Below are 18,258 nucleotides of genomic sequence, written 5' to 3'. Positions count from 1 at the left end.
CATTCTCCTTCTTCACTTTAGATCGGGCGGCACGGAGGCCCAGTGGTTAGCACTGTTAGCCCCACAGCAAGAACACTGCCATCCCTGGTCCTGTGTGAACTCTTGAATTCTAATTTAACATAATCATTTGTTTATTTTAATTGTTGAGCTACAAAAAAGCAAGCTAAAATTAAAATTTTCAACTAAATGAATCAGATTTTTTTTTAATTGTAAATATTGTTATTTGACAATACATTGAACTCCATTGTGTTAAAAATGGAATTGTTTGTTTTTATTGTGAGAAGTTCATTGTAAAATATATATATAAATATATTTACAGTTGAAGTCAGAATTATTAGCTCCCCTGAAGTATTAGCCCCGCTGTTTATTTTTTTCCACAATTTCTGTTTAACGGAAAGAAGATTTCTTCAACACATTTCTAAACATAATAGTTTTACTAACTCATTTCTAATAACTTATTTATTTTATCTTTGCCATGATGACAGTAAATTATATTTGACTAGATATTTTTCAAGACACTTCTATACAGCTTAAAGTGACATTTAAGGCTTAACTGGGTTAATTAGGTCAACAAGGCAGTATAGGGTAATTAGGCAAGTTATAATTTCTTGTTCTGTTAAACATAATTTGGGAAATATTTAAAGAAGAAAAAAAAATTCAAAGGGGGGCTATAATTCTGACTTCAACTGTATATATATATGTAAATAACAGTTCTGTCTAGTTCTCGAATCTGATTGGCTGATAGCCATGCAATACTCACAACTCGTACAGCCTCCTCACCCTTCTGTATTACTCCGCCCACATAAAGTGACAGCATATCAATAACTTACTACAGTTTGACAGATACTGCAGCTGTTGGACAATATAATGTACTTTTGAGGCTTTTTTATTCAAGAATGTAGTTGTTTAGATTGCAAATATGCAGTTTATTTATAAGGATAGTGCCTATTTTAAATATAATTTCTGAGAGACAGCGCGTCTGCATCCATCAGCCTGTCATACTGAGCAGAGCAAAGATGGTGGATGTTGTTCATCCACAAGATGGTGACAGAAACCGTATATAAGCCCTTCAAGGAGAATAACTAGCGTAATTTTAAACTACAGCTGATCAAATCATTATAAAACTTGAAAGTGTCATTCTAAGTTGATTTCTCTCTTTGTATGCTGTAGTGCTGTATTGATACCATAGTAATTGTAGTGTATTGAGTGTGAGATGGGACTCGCATATCAGTAATGTATGTATTTTGTGTTGGCCACACTTGTAGCTGTGCAATATGGCTGTATATAATCACTGGTGGGACACTAAGGCACTCCTCCCACCAGCGCCGATATAGAGCCATATCGCACAGCTACCTGTGTGATATTGCTCATATGTATTATACAATTTTTAAAATATATATTAATAAATAGTAAATTACCTTGGCAACTTTACCGCAACACCTTTGTCCCACCACCCTCAATCAAGTTTAATTTTTGGCCCTTCATAAGAAAAAGTTTGGGCATCCCTGCTTTGTACCATCTTTTTTCAGACATTCTTAAACATCATCATGAACATCATTTTCTCTGACCTCCCATATGCATCCGCGTTCTTCACATTGGGCCTTAGTGGTGTCACCCTCTGGGTAGCAATTGAACTTTTCCGCTTTGGGCTCCCAGTTGATAGTGTATGACTTCCCAAGTTCCAGCTCCAGATTCCTCAGATTCAGCACCTAGAAGACCAATGACTCATGTTACGCAAAATAGACCTTAATTATAAAGAGTTGCGCATAAACAGACCTCAATTTGATTATTTCTCAAAAATGCTAACAATTCTCAAAATTTTGATCCAGGGGAAAACAAATGAACACGGCACGGTGGCTCAGTGGGTAGCACTGTCACCTCACAGCAAGAAGGTCTCTGGAGTTTGCATGTTCTCCCCATATTAGCATGGGTTTCCTCCAGGTGCTCCGGATTCCCCCCACAGTCCAAACACATGCGCTATAGGTGAATTGAATATAGCTAAATTGGCTGTAGGGTATTAGTGGTGTGAATGTGAGAGTATATGAGTGTTTCCCAGTGCTAGGTTGGCTGGTATGGCATCCGCTGCGCAGAATATATGCTAGAATAGTTGGCAGTTCATTCCGCTGTGGCGACCCCGGATAAGTAAGGGACTAAGCTGAAGGAAATAAATGAATGAAACAAATGTGTGCAAATGATCTTGAAACTGCTGACTGGTACCTTTTATTGCATTGTAAACCACCACTAATATTGTAAATAGGATATAGAAGAGCATCAGTCAAAGTTGAAACCAGTGACAAGACAACATTGGAGGCTTCTCTCAGTTTTTTAAGTGAAACATATTTAGCAATAGATGTATGATGACATCAGTGGGTATGATGAATCAGTGGCTCAGTGGGTAGCACTGTCGCCTCACAGCAAGAAGGTCTCTGGTTTAAGTCCCGGATGGACCAGTTGACATTTCTCTGTGGAGTTTGCATGTTCTCCCCGTATTAGCGTGGGTTTCCTCCAGGTGCTCCGGATTCCCCCACAGTCCAAACACATGTGCTATAGGTGAATTGAATAAAGCTAAATTGGCTGTAGTGTATTAGTGTGTGTGAATGTGAGACTATATGAGTGTTTCCCAGTACTAGGTTAGCTGGTATGGCATCCGCTGCACAGAATATATGCTGGAATAGTTGGCAGTTCATTCCGCTGTGGCGACCCCGGATAAGTAAGGGACTAAGCTTAAGGAAAACAAATGAATGAAACAAATGTGTGCAAATGATCTTGAAACTGCTGACTGGTACATATTTTGCATTGTAAACACCACTAATTTTTGTAAATAGGATATAAAAGAGCATCAGTCAAAGTTGAAAACCAGTGACAAGACAACATTGGAGGCATGTCTCAGTTTTTTTAAGTGAAACATACTTAGCAATAGATGTATGATGACATCACACATTGCACGATTATGGCATACCTGCCAACACTCCGTTTTTTCCCGGGAGTCTCCTGTATTTCAGACCCATCTCCCGTATTGTTCTATCTCCCGGAAAAAAGCTCCATATTTTTCTCACTGAAGCATTTTTTCCACACAAAGTCTATAAATACGAGTATTCCCATGCGTACGTGCACCCTGAGATCAAGGTGTGTGTATGCATGCTTTATAAATGAGGCCCATCAGGTGTTTTCAAATCAGAATCCCAGCAGTGACAAATACCTGTGAGTCTCTCTGCATTACTGGCTGGACGTGCCCATAAATTACAGCGGCTGACATTAATGTGTCACTCGCAGTTTAAGACTAAAGTTTGCACGTCCTCGCGTTGTCATTCCAGGACCTTGAGGTCTGGGAGAAAGCGATGCCCTTCATCATAGCCTAATGCTTGCATGCTTTGAGAGGCCTGACAAATTCAATCACTGGTCCGTGAGCATCTCCGGATGCTCAGCTGGAATGACAGGATCTCTCCGGGTACTTTAGGGATTCCTGCCCGGTATTAAACACAAGTCAGGCTCTATTTTGCCGACATGGTTTGCTGGCCCTGGCTTGCAATCCTAATTACGTTACGTCGCCTGTGATTTTTTTTACATTTTTCACTTCGTTTAGAGATGCTCTCCGAATGTCAAATTAGCTAATACTTTTCTGAGAACTCTGAAGGACAGCTATTTTCAGATTTAGCCTTTATATTAATTTATTCGTGTTTCTGTCTATTTATCTGCCTGTTAGCTTTCGTTTTTGACTTCAGTTGCAATGTACATTTGAATACCGATGTATTGTTTATTGGTGCATTATTTTTGCATTGTAATATATTTAAATATAGTATGCTTGATTTCTAGTTGATAATTTGGTCTCAAAAGTGGCTTATCTGAAAGGCAAAGGCCTCTAGATTACACTTATTTAACCAAAATAAAACATGATCATGCCTTGATTTTTAATTATTTAATTAGGACAGTAAAGTCTGACTTTGCTTAGACAAAAGTCTTGTCACTTAACAGAAATAATGTCCAGTATAGAATATAAAGTGTTGGTACAGTGGATAAATAATGAATATTGTGTTTGACTCCCATGAGCTTGGAAGACTGCATCCATACATCTCTGCAACGACTCAAATCACTTATTAATAAAGTCATCTGGAATGGCAAAGAAAGCGTTCTTGCAGGACTCCCAGAGTTCATCAAGATTCTTTGGATTCATCTTCAATGCCTCCTCCATCTTACACCAGACATGCTCAGTAATGTTCATGTCTGGTGACTGGGCTGGCCAATCCTGGAGCACCTTGAGCTTCTTTGCTTTCAGGAACTTTGATGTGGAGGCTGAAGTATGAGAAGGAGCGCTATCCTGCTGAAGAATTTGCCCTCTCTGTGGTTTGTAATGTAATGGGCTGCACAAATGTCTTGATACTTCAGGCTTTTGGTGTTGCCATCCACTCTGCAGATCTCTCGCACACCCCCATACTGAATGTAACCCCAAACCATGAGTTTTCCTTCACCAACATATTGGTTTTTGTGTTTTGTAAATGCAAATTGCAAGCTTTTATTTTTGAATGTGATTAACTAAATCTTAGGACAGCTCTAATTATAATCCATATTTTTCCAATGTAATAATTGCAAGTCTACTTCAAGGTGATATTACAGTACCAGTGTATAGACAAACTATAAATAATTAATCCTATTTATTTTCTGAGTACCTTTATATATACTAACAGGCCCTGAAATTTATGTTAGTTTATTTGCTTTTTAGCTTTTGCTTTGGCCTTTAGTTGAATTGCATCATGTATGTTTTCATACTGGGCGACGCAGTGGCGCAGTAGGTAGTGCTGTCGCCTCACAGCAAGAAGGTCACTGATTCGAGCCTCGGCTGGGTCAGTTGGCGTTTCTGTGTGGAGTTTGCATGTTCTCACTGCGTTTCGCGTGGGTTTCCTCCACTCCAGTTTCCCCTTTGCCCAAAGACATGCGGTACAGGTGAATGGGAAGGCTAAATTGTCCATAGTGTATGAGTGTGTATGGATGTTTCCCAGAGATGGGTTGCAGCTGGAAGGGCATCCGCTGCGTAAAACATGTGCTGGATAAGTTGGCGGTTCATTCCGCTGTGGCGACCCCAGATTAATCAAAGGACTAAGCCAAAAGAAAATGAATGAATGAATGTTTTCATTCTGGCTGCATGGTGGCACAGTGAGTAGCACAATTGCCTCACAGCAAGAAGGTCGCTAATTCGAGCCTCGGCTGAGTCAGTTGGCGTTTCTGTGTGGAGTTTGCATGTTCTCGCCGTGTTTGTATGGGTTTCCTCCGGGTGCTCCGGTTTCCCCCACAAGTCCAAAAACATGTGGTATAGGTGAATTGGGTAGGTTAAATTGTCCGTAGTGTATGTGTGTGAATGAGAGTGTATGGATGTTTCCCATTGATGGGTTGCAGCTGGAAGAGCATCCGCTGCATAAAACATACGCTGGATAAGTTGGCGGTTCATTATGCTGTGGCGGCCCCGAATTAATCAAAGGACTTAGCCAAAAAGAAAATGAATGAAAGAATGTTTCATACTGCAGCATTATTTATCTTATCATGCTAAATTCAAGCGATCTTCATTCAAAACAAACATATTATTGAATCATACATTCAAACAAATGCATTGTCAATATAATATCTGATTATTCTATGCATTTATCCTTAGTTCATTATGAAAAAATTAAATTACATCCACCAAAGCTCAAAGCACAAAGTTCATGAGAACTCAAATTTGCAATTTATATTCATTTTAAAGGTAGAAAAATAAATCGTATGTATATTATAAGCTTGATATCTGACAAGAACAAGAGCAAAACTACCCTGAAATCACTTTTGTAAATAATATGATTTTTTTTTTGGTAGCTAATAGAGTAAGCAAAGTTAAACAACCAGGCTTGCCTGAACAAACCAGAACAAACCAGGCTTGCCAAAAAATATCTGTATTATTAAGCCCAAATATGCTATGATTTCCGACAGCCAAAAAACAAAAAAACAAAAAATGAAATCACTTTTGTTAATAAAATCAAGGGCTCTATTTTAACGATCTAAGTCTAAAGCGCAAGGTGCGAAAGCATTAAGGGTGCGTCTGAATCCACTTTTGCTATTCTAAGGATCGAAAAACATGCTCTGCGCCCCGGCGATTGGTCTAACAGGGTTGTGCTTTTTCTCTTAATGAGTTATGGGTGTGTTTTAAGCATAACGTGCATTAAACCAATCAGAGTCTTATCTCACATTTCCTTTAATGGCGCATTTGGTATTTACATGGCGGACTTTGTAAGTGGAAAAACTTAACGATTCACTAACGATTCTCTTTCTCTTTACTTTAACTTTTTACTCCTTTACTTTTGTGGATAAGGAAACGGTGGAAACTCACTTCTCTGAAGACATCCATTAGCCTACATATTTAATTTTCTTTGTTAAGTGCAAAGATTTGGTTCAAAACGATTTCTAAATTCTAATTTCCAGCAAAGGAATAAATGAACAATACTAATGAAGTGTGGTCAAAAAACTGAGTTATATCCAAACATGTCCTATTCTTATGCCCCATATGGTGATGCAGACGTCCCCAAAACCTGACAAGTGGATAAATGTAAACTTGTTTTTATTAAAACAAATATAAATATGCATATAATAAATAATACTGCTAATAATAATAATATTATACAAATTGTCATGAATGAAAAACCCCTTAAGGTGAGGCATGTAGGCAGTGTTTTTTATATTTATGTAGAAAATAATAATTTTTGTAACATTTTAAACCGTAATTTTTTTCATATGTAAAGATATTTGTGCATTGCTGTACATCCTGTGTATATTTAGCAATGTGTAAGCGTTTGAACCTGCATAGGTACATAACTGCATTGTCAATATAATATCTGATTATTCTATGCATTTATCTTTAGTTCGTTATGAAAAAAATTTAATTACATCCACCAAAGCTCAAACCACAAAGTTCATGAGAACTCAAATTTGCAATATATATTCATTTTAAAGGTAGAAAAATAAATCTGTATATTTTACAAAAAATAAAAATAAATAAATAAATATATGAAACCATAAACTATTTCAGATTTCCTACTATAAACTATATACTATGCAAATTATCTGTCATAACACTTAAAAAGCATTTTATGAATGTAAATTCTGAATAAACATGTTGAACAGTCTTGAATCTCCTACTTCAATTGCAATAAGCAAAACCAGACACTTATAGTATTAATTTGACTTTAGTATTGAATGAATGCTTTTACCTGTTTGACAGAGTCGTGTTGAATCTGTGACTGAAGCAGAGTGTCACTAGTGGTCCCATCTGACACCAGCACAAAAGACGGAGCAGTGCTGAATCCCAAAATTGTGATGTCCTCAAACTTCAGGTTGTTTGGATCTGAGTATCCATTCTTTGTGACATGCATTGTCAAGGTGCCCTGCGAGGAAAATCAGATATTTTGATAAATGCATATATTAGAATTGCAATTAGAAGCATCATCACAAAAATAAAATATGATGTTAGGGTGACATACATTAGTCACTGAAAACTGGTAGTGAATGTGAGTTCCAGATGAAACGGTATCTAAAGGAAAAAAAAAAGACATATGTAAGCATGAGTATTGCTGTTAGAAACATCTGCTTAAATCAAGAAATTAAGCTTTAAAAAGCTGATTACATGGCTCAACAGTAAGGATGAAAAACAGTTTTGCTTGCATTCATGTTTTTCTACTTTGCAAACTCAAACCAAGATTGGATATAGATGGCTAAAGCAATAAAATATCACTTTTGTTAACTAAAATATGTGTTAAATAATAATAAACTAAAAACAAAGAGTTCATAAACTAAACCACAATAAAAATATATTTAAAATGAATAATGTAAAGTAAAAAAATCATTTATTGATCATTTTGGTCTAAAAAGTGATAGAAAAAAATTGATATTTGAGAATTAAGCACTTTTACAAATTAAAAATATGAATCTTTTTTAATTCTATTATAAATTTTTTATATAGTTAATACAGTTAAAATAAAAGTCACATTTTTTAGTTGTAATCCAGAGCAGGACTGTCAAAAATATACATTTCTGTCCGCAAAGTGTAAGAGAAAAAAAAAATCTAAATACCTTTTATTAATAAAACTTACTTTTTTTTCTGGTGTCAAATACAGTAAGAATAAAAGTCTAAATTTTAACTTTAGGTCAAACTAGGCTTGCCAAAAAAAACATCTGTATTATTGAGCCCATATAAGCTTGATATCTGACAAGAAAGTGCAAGAGCAAAACTACACTGAAATCACTTTTGTAAATAATATGATTTTTTTTTTGGTAGCTAATAGAGTAAGCATAAAAGTTAAACAACCAGGCTTGCCTGAACAAACCAGAACAAACCAGGCTTGCCAAAAAATATCTGTATTATTAAGCCCAAATATGCTATGATTTCCGACAGCCAAAAAACAAAAAAACAAAAAATGAAATCAATTTTGTTAATAAAATCAAGGGCTCTATTTAACGATCTAAGTCTAAAGCGCATGGTGCGAAAGCATTAAGGGTGTGTCCGAATCCACTTTTGCTAATCTAAAGATCGAAAAACACGCTCTGCGCCCCGGCGCATGGTCTAACAGGGTTGTGCTTTTTCTCTTAATGAGTTATGGGTGTGTATTGAGCATAACCTGCATTAAACCAATCAGAGTCTCATCTCACATTTCCTTTAATGGCGCATTTGGTATTTACATGGTGGACTTTGTAAGTGGAAAAACTTCACAAACGCTTCACAAACGAGAAAACAGTTAAAAATACCATTTGCAGCGCATGGATAAAGAACAAGGCTCCTCTATTCGGCCTCTTTATTTTCTCTTTTTTCTTTACTTTACTTTTTACTCCTTTACTTTCGTGGATAGAAATGGTGGAAACTCACTCCTCTGAAGACATCCATTAGCATATTTTTATCCATTAGCATATTTAGCCTACATAGTTAATTTTGTTTGTTAAGTGCAAAAATTTGTTTCAAAACTATTTCTAATTTCCAGCAAAGGAATAAATGAACAATAATAATGAAGTGTGGTCAAAAAGTTGACCAAAAAGTGGTCAAAAGTTTTTTCCAAACACATGTCCTATTCTTATGCCTCATATGGTGATGTCAACCCAGGCTCATTGTGAAAACGTAGTCCCGTGGACGTTTCTGGAGACCGCGAAATACATAGCCGGGGGTACGTACGGCTACATTTCATTTTTTTAAGCGAACGCTGCTGTGACGCCGTTCCTTTCGGCGCTTGCCGGCCAGCTGCAAAAACCTGCAAAATATGTACCTCCCGGAACCTATTTCGCGGTCTCCAGAAACGTCCTTGGGACTATGTTCTCAGAATGAGCCTTGGTTAGGTGATGTAGACGTCTCCAAAACTCAACAAGTGGATAAATCTAAACTTGTTTTTACTAAAACAAATATAAATATGCCTATAATAAATAATACTGCTAATAATAATAATATTATACAAATTGTCATGAATGAAAAACCCCTTAAGGTGAGGCATGTAGGTAGTGATTTTTATATTATGTAGAAAATAATAATTTTTGTAACATTTTAATCCGTAATTTTTTTCATTTGTAAAGATATTTGTGTATTGCTGTACATCCTGTGTATATTTAGCAATGTGTAAGCGTTTGAACCTGCATAGGTACATAACTAACGTGCTCTGCACTGGATTTTAGACCTGCTTTTACTTGGTCTATTGAGCAGTTTATTTCAGTTCTTCAAAATAGAAACACACCAACAATGTGCCTTAGCACACCTCTATTTCAGACCAGCACACCAGTGAGTCCACAAAACGGCACAAATGGATTTGCTATTTAAACAATGTGGTGCAAAACGTGAAAATAGGGGTTGCACTGGTCTGAAAATAGCAACAAATCACGTCAAACATGTCTTGCGCCTTATTGAGCCGGGTGTATTATAGGGCCCCAAATCTTTATTTTTCTTCTTGTAGCTAATACAGTTATGAAAGTCTATATTTTTATTTACCTGGCAGGCAAAAAAACATCTGTATTAGTTAGATTCAGGGGTGCCGCTAGGGGAAAAGTTAGGACGATTCTAAGGGCCGTTTTGGGGCCCTAGAGATACTATTAGGAGCCCACCAGAAAGCTGAAATCCCACCAGAAAAAAAAAATAAATGCTTTTGTTAATGATAATATTTTTTTGTTCTGGTAGTAAGAAGACAGTAAGAAAAAAGTCTGAATTTTGACTTTAGGCCAGGCGTACAGAAAAAATCATCTGTATTATAGCTATATTTCTGACAGTAAAAGTGCAAGAGAGAAAAAAAAAATCTTTTAATTAATAGCAGCTCTCTCAAAAATACCTCGAGAGTCTCCGTCATCCCAAAATAGCTCTCCTGACGCAGACTTGTTGTCATCCAGAGCGATGATCAGTCCCATGGGGTGACGCCGACTGAGGGAACACACAACTTTCATCATATAAATGTACAACTTTTTTTCTTTTTTAACACCAGAAACTGAAGAGCAGATAGAAAACGGGTGCTTTGAAGTTCAGATGGGACTCTTGTTTGCGAATATCTTGTCACCTCACAGCAAAGCCAGATGAATTTTAAAGAACTTGTACTTCACCTTGTATTTATGATGCATTCATGTATCGCCCCTGCTTTGAATGCAAGTGCATCCAAAAAAAAAGATACAGTAAACTTGGAAGCGATGAAGGCGTAATGTATTCAAAAGGAAATAAAAGCAATATAGAATAAATAGCTATTGAGCGCAGCAGGATATTCAAACCATTTTCCCTAATGTTAAATGGAAACTCAGGCCTCATGCAGATCAACGGGAATGAGATGAAGGAAAAATCAGAACTACCTCTGAGAGGGAAAATAAATAAAGGATAAACATTCAAAGCACAGACACAAAAAAGTAAATGTAAAAATCCAAAATCTCCTTACTTCTCAGTATTTAAACTCCCTCAGCACATAATCATGATATTGTGGATCATAATGGCATTAAACAATCATTATATTCATTGGTTCAACGCAATTCAAGAACAGCATGGTATTTCATGTATATGAGATTTTATACCATTTTTTAACTTAATTACATTTTTTTTCAATTTCATTTAAATTTATTTCATTTTATTTTTATTTTCATTTATTTCATTATTATTATTTTTTTTAATTTCATGGTATTATTTTTCTTTATTATTATAATTATTATTTTAATTTCATTTTTTTCAATTTCATTTTTTTTATATTTGTATTTTATATTTTTTCAATTTCATTTTCATTTATTTCATTTTTGTTTTTTTATTCTCATTAATTGATTTTTTATTTTATTTAAAATAAATTTCAATAATTTTTTTGAAATGTAATTTTATTTATTCCATTTTTATTTTCATTTTATCTTTTAATTAATTTTTGCTTTTATTTTCATTTATTTATTTTATTAAAATTTTGTCAATGTCATTTTTTCAATTTCATTTTCATTATTTCATTTTTTATTTAATTTAGAATTTTTTATTTCATTTTCTTTTTTAGTTAACATTTTTCAAGTTCATCTTCATAAATTTTTTATTTCATTTTTCAGTTTTTCAATTTTATTTTCATCTATTTCATTTTCATTGTTATTTTCATTCATTTAATTTTTTATTTTCATTTATTTCATTTTTCATTTTGATTTATTTCATTTCCTTATTTAATAAAATTGTTATAACCCTTTTTTCATTTCATGGTATAAAAGCATCATACAATATCAAAAAATACAGACTTGGATTGGCTGCAAATATTAGAGTTTACTGTCGGTGCATGACAGTTTTTTATTATTATTATTATTATTATGATTATTATTATTATTATATTTTTTGCATTACCTGTATGTGGTTGTGACGTCTGGTCTTTGTACAGGTAGAATGGCTCCACCTCTCAGATGTAAACCAAGTTTATCATCAGGCAGGTACATATTAACTGCCACTTTCCGTTCAGTAATCTTTGTTTCCTATAAAGAAAAAATATGTAAATATTAATTACTGATTGTTCAATTTGCTTTACAGGAAAGACAAAAACGTTTTTAAAAGTTTAAAGGTTTGGGATCAGCAAGAAGTAACTTATAAGAGTCTACGTCCCAAGTCAGAAAGTGTACGAGGTAAGCTACTGAGCAAACTGATCACACCGGAAAAGCTCTTCATTTCACCCAAAAATTCATATTTTTTATTTTGTTAAACACAATAGAAGGTATTTTGAAGAAAGCTGAAAAAATGGAACCATTGATTTTCGAAGAATTAAAACGAATAGTATGGAAGTCTCCAGCCTTTCAGCTTTCTTCAAAATATCTTTTATTGTGTTCAACGGAAGAAAGATAGTCTAACAGGTTGTTAGATAGAAAAGCAATACAGTATATCATAATTCTTAGCTTACCATACTCTTAACGAAAGTAGGAAAAAAACAACATAACACATATTTTCACATTACTTCCCTTAAAAAGTAACTAAGTAACACATTTAGTTACTTTTTAAAGTGACTTTACATTTAAGCTTTTTTAAAAGTGACTTTAAATTAAAGCTTTTTTAAGTCACTTTATATTTAAGCTTTTTTTAAAATGACTTTAGATTTAAGCTTTTTCAAAGTGACTTTATATTTAAGCTTTTTTAAAAGTGACTAGATTTAAGCTTTTTGAAGTGACTTTAGATTTAAGCTTTTTCAAAGTGACTTATATTTAAGCTTTTTTAAAAGTGACTAGATTCAAGCTTTTTTTGAAGTGACTTTAGATTTAAGCTTTTTCAAAGTGACTTTATATTTAAGCTTTTTTAAGTGACTTTATATTTAAGCTTTTTAAGTGACTTTAGAGTTAAGCTTTTTTTTAAAGTGACTAGATTTAAGCTTTTTTTTAAAGTGACTAGATTTGAGCTTTTTTTAAAGTGGCTTTAGATTTAAGCTTTTTTTAAAGTGACTTTAGATTTAAGCTTTTTTAAAGTGACTAGATTTGAGCTTTTTTTAAAGTGACTTTAGATTTAAGCTTTTTTGAAGTGACTTTAGATTTAAGCTTTTTTGAAGTGACTTTAGATTTAAGCTTTTTTTGAATTGACTTTAGATTTAAGCTTTTTTTGAAGTGACTTTAGATTTGAGCTTTTTTAAAGTGACTTTAGATTTAAGCTTTTTTGAAGTGACTTTAGATTTAAGCTTTTTTTGAAGTGACTTTAGATTTAAGCTTTTATTAAAGTGACTTTAGAGTTAAGCTTTTTTTAAAAGTGACTTTAGATTTAAGCTTTTTTAAAGTGACTAGATTTGAGCTTTTTTTAAAGTGACTTTAGATTTGAGCTTTTTTTGAAGTGACTTTAGATTTAAGCTTTTTTTGAAGTGACTTTAGATTTGAGCTTTTTTTAAAGTGACTTTAGATTTAAGCTTTTTTTGAAGTGACTTTAGATTTAAGCTTTTATTAAAGTGACTTTAGAGTAAGCTTTTTTTTAAAAGTGACTTTAGATTTAAGCTTTTTTTAAAGTGACTTTAGATTTAAGCTTTTTTTGAAGTGACTTTAGATTTAAGCTTTTTTAAAGTGACTTTAGAGTTAAGCTTTTTTTAAAGTGACTTTAGATTTAAGCTTTTTTAAAGTGACTAGAATAAAGCTTTTTTAAAAAGTGACTTTAGATTTAAGCTTTTATTAATGTGACTTTATATTTAAGCTTTTTTTCAAAATGACTTTAGATTTAAGCTTTTTTTGAAGTGATTTTAGATTTAAGCTTTTATGAAAGTGACTTTATATTTAAGCTTTTTTAAAAGTGACTTTAGATATAAGCTTTTTTTGAAGTGACTTTAGATTTAAGCTTTTTTAAAAGTGACTTTAGATTTAAGCTTCTTTTAAAGTGACTTTATATTACAGCTTTTTTGAAGTGACTTTAGATTTAAGCTTTTATTAAAGTGACTTTATATTTAAGCTTTTTTAAAAGTGACTTTAGAGTTAAGCTTTTTTTGAAGTGACTTTAGATTTAAGCTTTTTTTAAAGTGACTTTAGATTTAAGCATTTTTAAAATGACTTTAGATTTAAGCTTTTATTAAAGTGACTTTATATTTAAGCTTTTTTTAAAGTGACTTTATATTTAAGCTTTTTTTTATAGTGACTTTAGATTTAAGCTTTTTTTTAAAGTGACTTTAGATTTAAGCTTTTTTTGAAGTGACTTTAAATTTAAGCTTTTTTTGAAGTGACTTAAGCTTTTTTTTAAGTGTAAACTGTCATCATGGCAAAGTTAAAAGAAATCAGTTATTAGGAATTATTTATTAAAACTATTCTGTTGAAAAATGTATTCAGGAAAAAATATAAATGAATTCAAATTTAACAGAAGGGCTAATAAATTGGCCCTCATCTGTAAATTCCCTATTACAGATTGGTAATAACTCAACATAAACTGAGTTTCCCAGCATGTTTTTCATTGTTAATTCGCCTCACACATCCCTATCTCCAGCACGGGACCCCTCGGCCCTCTCTCTGACTGTTCACTGGGTCAATGCCGAGCTGCTCAGACAGACACTGAGTCTCCGCTCCATCCATAAGTCATTTCAGATCCAATCAGGTCCTGTGTGTCGCTCCTCTCCATCAAACTCTCTCTCAGTCTGCCAGGGTCACTCAAGACCTGCTTTTGCCAATCACGGCTTCAGTAATCGAGCTGTTCTGAGACGCACAACACGCGGCCGCAGGAGACCCATGCTATCAGGGATCTGATCGCCCGCTGGTTAATCTGACTCTTTTAGAGACTAACCAGACTCCAGAGAGGGTTCAAATGAAAAGCTCTGCCTGAGCGGAACCAGACGGACATCTCAGACACTGACGTTGAAGGAATATTTATTATAAGAGAGAAAATCAAGAAGTATTTTGCTACAAATGATGTACAAATACTTGCTGATCATATGTATTTAATTAAAGTATTGAGGAATGTACTGAGTTCTGAGGAATGTTTTTGTGTAAAGTTATTTGCAGGCGACACAGTGGCTCAATGGTTAGCACTGTCGCCTTACAGTAAGAAGGTTGCTGGTTACAGTCCCGGCTGGGCCAATTTGCATTTCTGTGTGGAGGTTGCATGTTCTCCCTGTGTTGGCGTGGGTTTCCCCCACAGTCCAAACACATGCGTCAATAGGTGAATTGAATAAACTAAAATTGCCCATAGTGTATGAGTGTACGAATATGCGAGTGTATGGGTGTTTCTCAGTACTGACTTGTGGCTGGAAGGGCATGCTCTGCGTAAAACATATGCTGGAATAGTTGGCGGTTCATTCTGCTCATTCTGCTGCGGTTCACTAAACCATACCATACCATACCATTTTATACTATACTATACTATACTATACTATACTATACTATACTATACTATACTATACTATACTATACTATACTATACTATACTATACTATACAACACAATACTATAGGATACGATACACTGATCTACTCTACTCTACTATACTATACAATACCATGCCATACTATGCTATACTATACTACACATCGCTTTATTATGCTATACTATACTATACTATACTATACTATACTATACTATACTATACTATACTATAATATACTATACAGTGCCATACTATACTATACTATACTATACTATACTATACTATACTATACTATACTACACAGTGCCATATTATACTATACTATAGAACACTATACTATACGATACGATACTATACTATACTATACTATAGAACACTATACTATACGATACGATACGATACGATACTCTACTATACTATACTATACTATACTAGCTGGTGTGTTTGATTAGGGTTGAAGCTAAACTCTCCAGGACACTGGCCGTCCAGGACAGAGTTTGGAAATCCCTGCACTATACTATTAAGCCTGCTCACCAAATGTATTTATTTTTTTAATTATAAAATGAGGTATCTCATGAAGCTTTTTAAAATGCATTCAATATTTGATATTATAAATATTTAACTATTTAAAGGGATAAGTCTGAAAATGTAAAAATTCCATCATCATTTGCAAATTCTCAATGTTTGAAAAAGTAATTAAATACCATCCAAAATCACTTTAAAAAGCAAAATGAAACTAAATGCGTTACTTTTTAAGGAAAGTAATTTGAAAGTATGTGTTATGCTATTTAAGATAGGTTTAAATTGTAATATATAGCTTTTCTACCCAACAACCTGTTTCACTTTCCTTCTTCTGTTGAACATAAAAGAAGATATTTTAAAGAAAGCTGAAAACCTGTTACCATTGACCCCCATAGTATTTGATTTTGCTACTATTGAAGTCAATGATTACCGATTTTCAGCATTCTTCAAAATATCTTCTTTCGAGTTCGACATAATAATAAAAAAAAACACATAAAGGTTTGAGGCAGAGTAAACAATGAGTAAATCGTAATTTTTGGGTGTACTATCCGTTTAAGCATCAAGTATTTTAAACATGCTTGACCTTCTCTAGTCGTTATTGTTTTTGTGGTGCGAGAAGTTCTTACGTTTTCATAGTCATACCAGATGGCGTCTGGAATATAGGCCTCCACATACTGAACATCCTAAAACGATAAAAAAAAGAAGGAAAAAACAAGGGTATCAGCATATGAGCATGTCGAACATGATGACAGACATTATTTTGATGGTTTAATAATGAGCATTATTCATTAAACTAATGGGCAGACCATCACGGCCGGTGATTTTTAGGAGAGAAATGCTCCTCCTGTCATGGCGTTTCAAGAATGAGAGAAAAATGAGCGAGATATTGGAGAGTAAGAAGCTGACAGAAAGAGAAGCAGGAAACGAAGCAAAAGAAAAGATGATTCATTACTGTGCCGGAGGGAAAAGTCACTGTACACTTCAGATGGTGGCACTCACATCTGATATTCATATCAAGCTGAAAGAAGTCTGAACTGAGAAGCACTCATGACTGACTTACATAGCAACATAATTTTTTTAAATAGAAGGTTATGATTCTAAAATTACTTGAAGGTCCATAGATCAGTTTTTTCAACCCAGGCTCATTCTGAGAATGTAGTCCCGGGGACGTTTCTGGAGACCGCGAAATACGTAGCCGGGGGTACGTGCGGCTGCATTTCATTTTTTTTAAGCGAACCCTCCGTGTGGAGGCTTTCCCGCTGCAACCAGTTTGTCCGGTTAGCTCTTCGTGTACTCGAGGCGCAGAGAGGGGGCTGACCACGACGACGACCGGGTTCGAGTCCGGGGAAGAGCGGTTCCAGGGAATCAGGTAAGAAAACAAAAACAAAATCAAAAAAATGAAGCGAACAAGTTCGTCACCAGGGTGAGAATGTGGTCAAATCCGAAAAAGTGGTAAAAATCAGAGGAGGGCTTTTCTTTTTCTGTACGGCTTTTGTGAATCGTCGTTGGTTGGGTTTGGGGACGGAGGAGGGCGGGTCAGCCGATTGGCCGGTCGCACGGTCAATCATTCCATCATGAAGACAGGCAGACGGGCGGAAGGTCGTTCGACAGCGGCCTCCAGCGGGTTTACGCGAGAACGGCGCGGGAAAAAGCGCGCACAGCGGCCTCTCGCGGACTCGCGAAAACAAAAACTGCACAAATACGTACCTCCCGGGACGTATTTCGCGGTCTCCAGAAACGTCCCCGGGACTACGTTCTCAGAATGAGCCTGGGTTGGTTTTTTCCTTTTAACTAAATCTAAATTTAGGTACAAACAATGAATAATAAATAAATGACGCTCCGAGCACACCGGCATCAGACAATACTATTCAGAGCATGTTGCTCTTTTATACACCTCTTGATCACATGATCTCCCATTATCTCACAACAAAAGAAAAATAACCATGAATAAATTGAACAACTTACATATTCATAAAGAAAATACAGAAAAACAACACAACAAATCCTATATACTAAACCAGGGGTGCTCAATCCTCAGTCCTGGAGGTCCGGTTGTCCTGCAGATTTTAGCTACAACCCCAATTAGACATGCCTTGGCTAGCTAATAAAGCTCTTACTAGGGCTGTTTCTCAATATGCGTTCTTCAGCGATCTTGTGTCCTCGTGTTCTCTTGTCCTCGTCTTCTCAAAGTTCAGGAGGAACGCAAGAACGGAGGACGTGTGAAAGGTTCCTGGGTGTGTTCTTGATATCGAGGATGCAACGATGCAGACTTGAGCACCGAACTCGCTCTACGAAATCCCAGAAAGTCATTGCAACTGAATAAAGGAGGTGGAAAGCGCAGCATTTAATAGAGATCTATTATTAAAGTAAGAGAGATAACTTATTTATCTCAGGAGTTTCCCTGAATGAGACGGTGAAAGTAAACACACCATTAAAATCTTATTAGAGGCATAAACACATTA

General features: G+C 34.8%; 1 protein-coding gene across 1 annotated transcript in view; it reads right to left on the bottom strand.

Annotated features, from left to right (window-relative positions):
- The window catches only part of si (sucrase-isomaltase (alpha-glucosidase)), a 178,207-nt gene that overhangs the window by 67,055 nt on the left and 92,894 nt on the right, over window positions 1-18,258 (bottom strand). Inside the window, exon 27 of the mRNA XM_056478595.1 lies at window positions 9,637-9,655. Coding sequence (XP_056334570.1) covers window positions 9,637-9,655 — 19 coding nt within the window. The remainder of the gene's footprint in view (window positions 1-9,636; window positions 9,656-18,258) is intronic.

This window comes from Danio aesculapii, chromosome 18, assembly GCF_903798145.1.
Source record: "Danio aesculapii chromosome 18, fDanAes4.1, whole genome shotgun sequence".
In the NCBI taxonomy this organism is placed as follows: Eukaryota; Metazoa; Chordata; class Actinopteri; order Cypriniformes; family Danionidae; genus Danio; species Danio aesculapii.
This window is presented reverse-complemented; position numbering and strand designations above follow the sequence as displayed.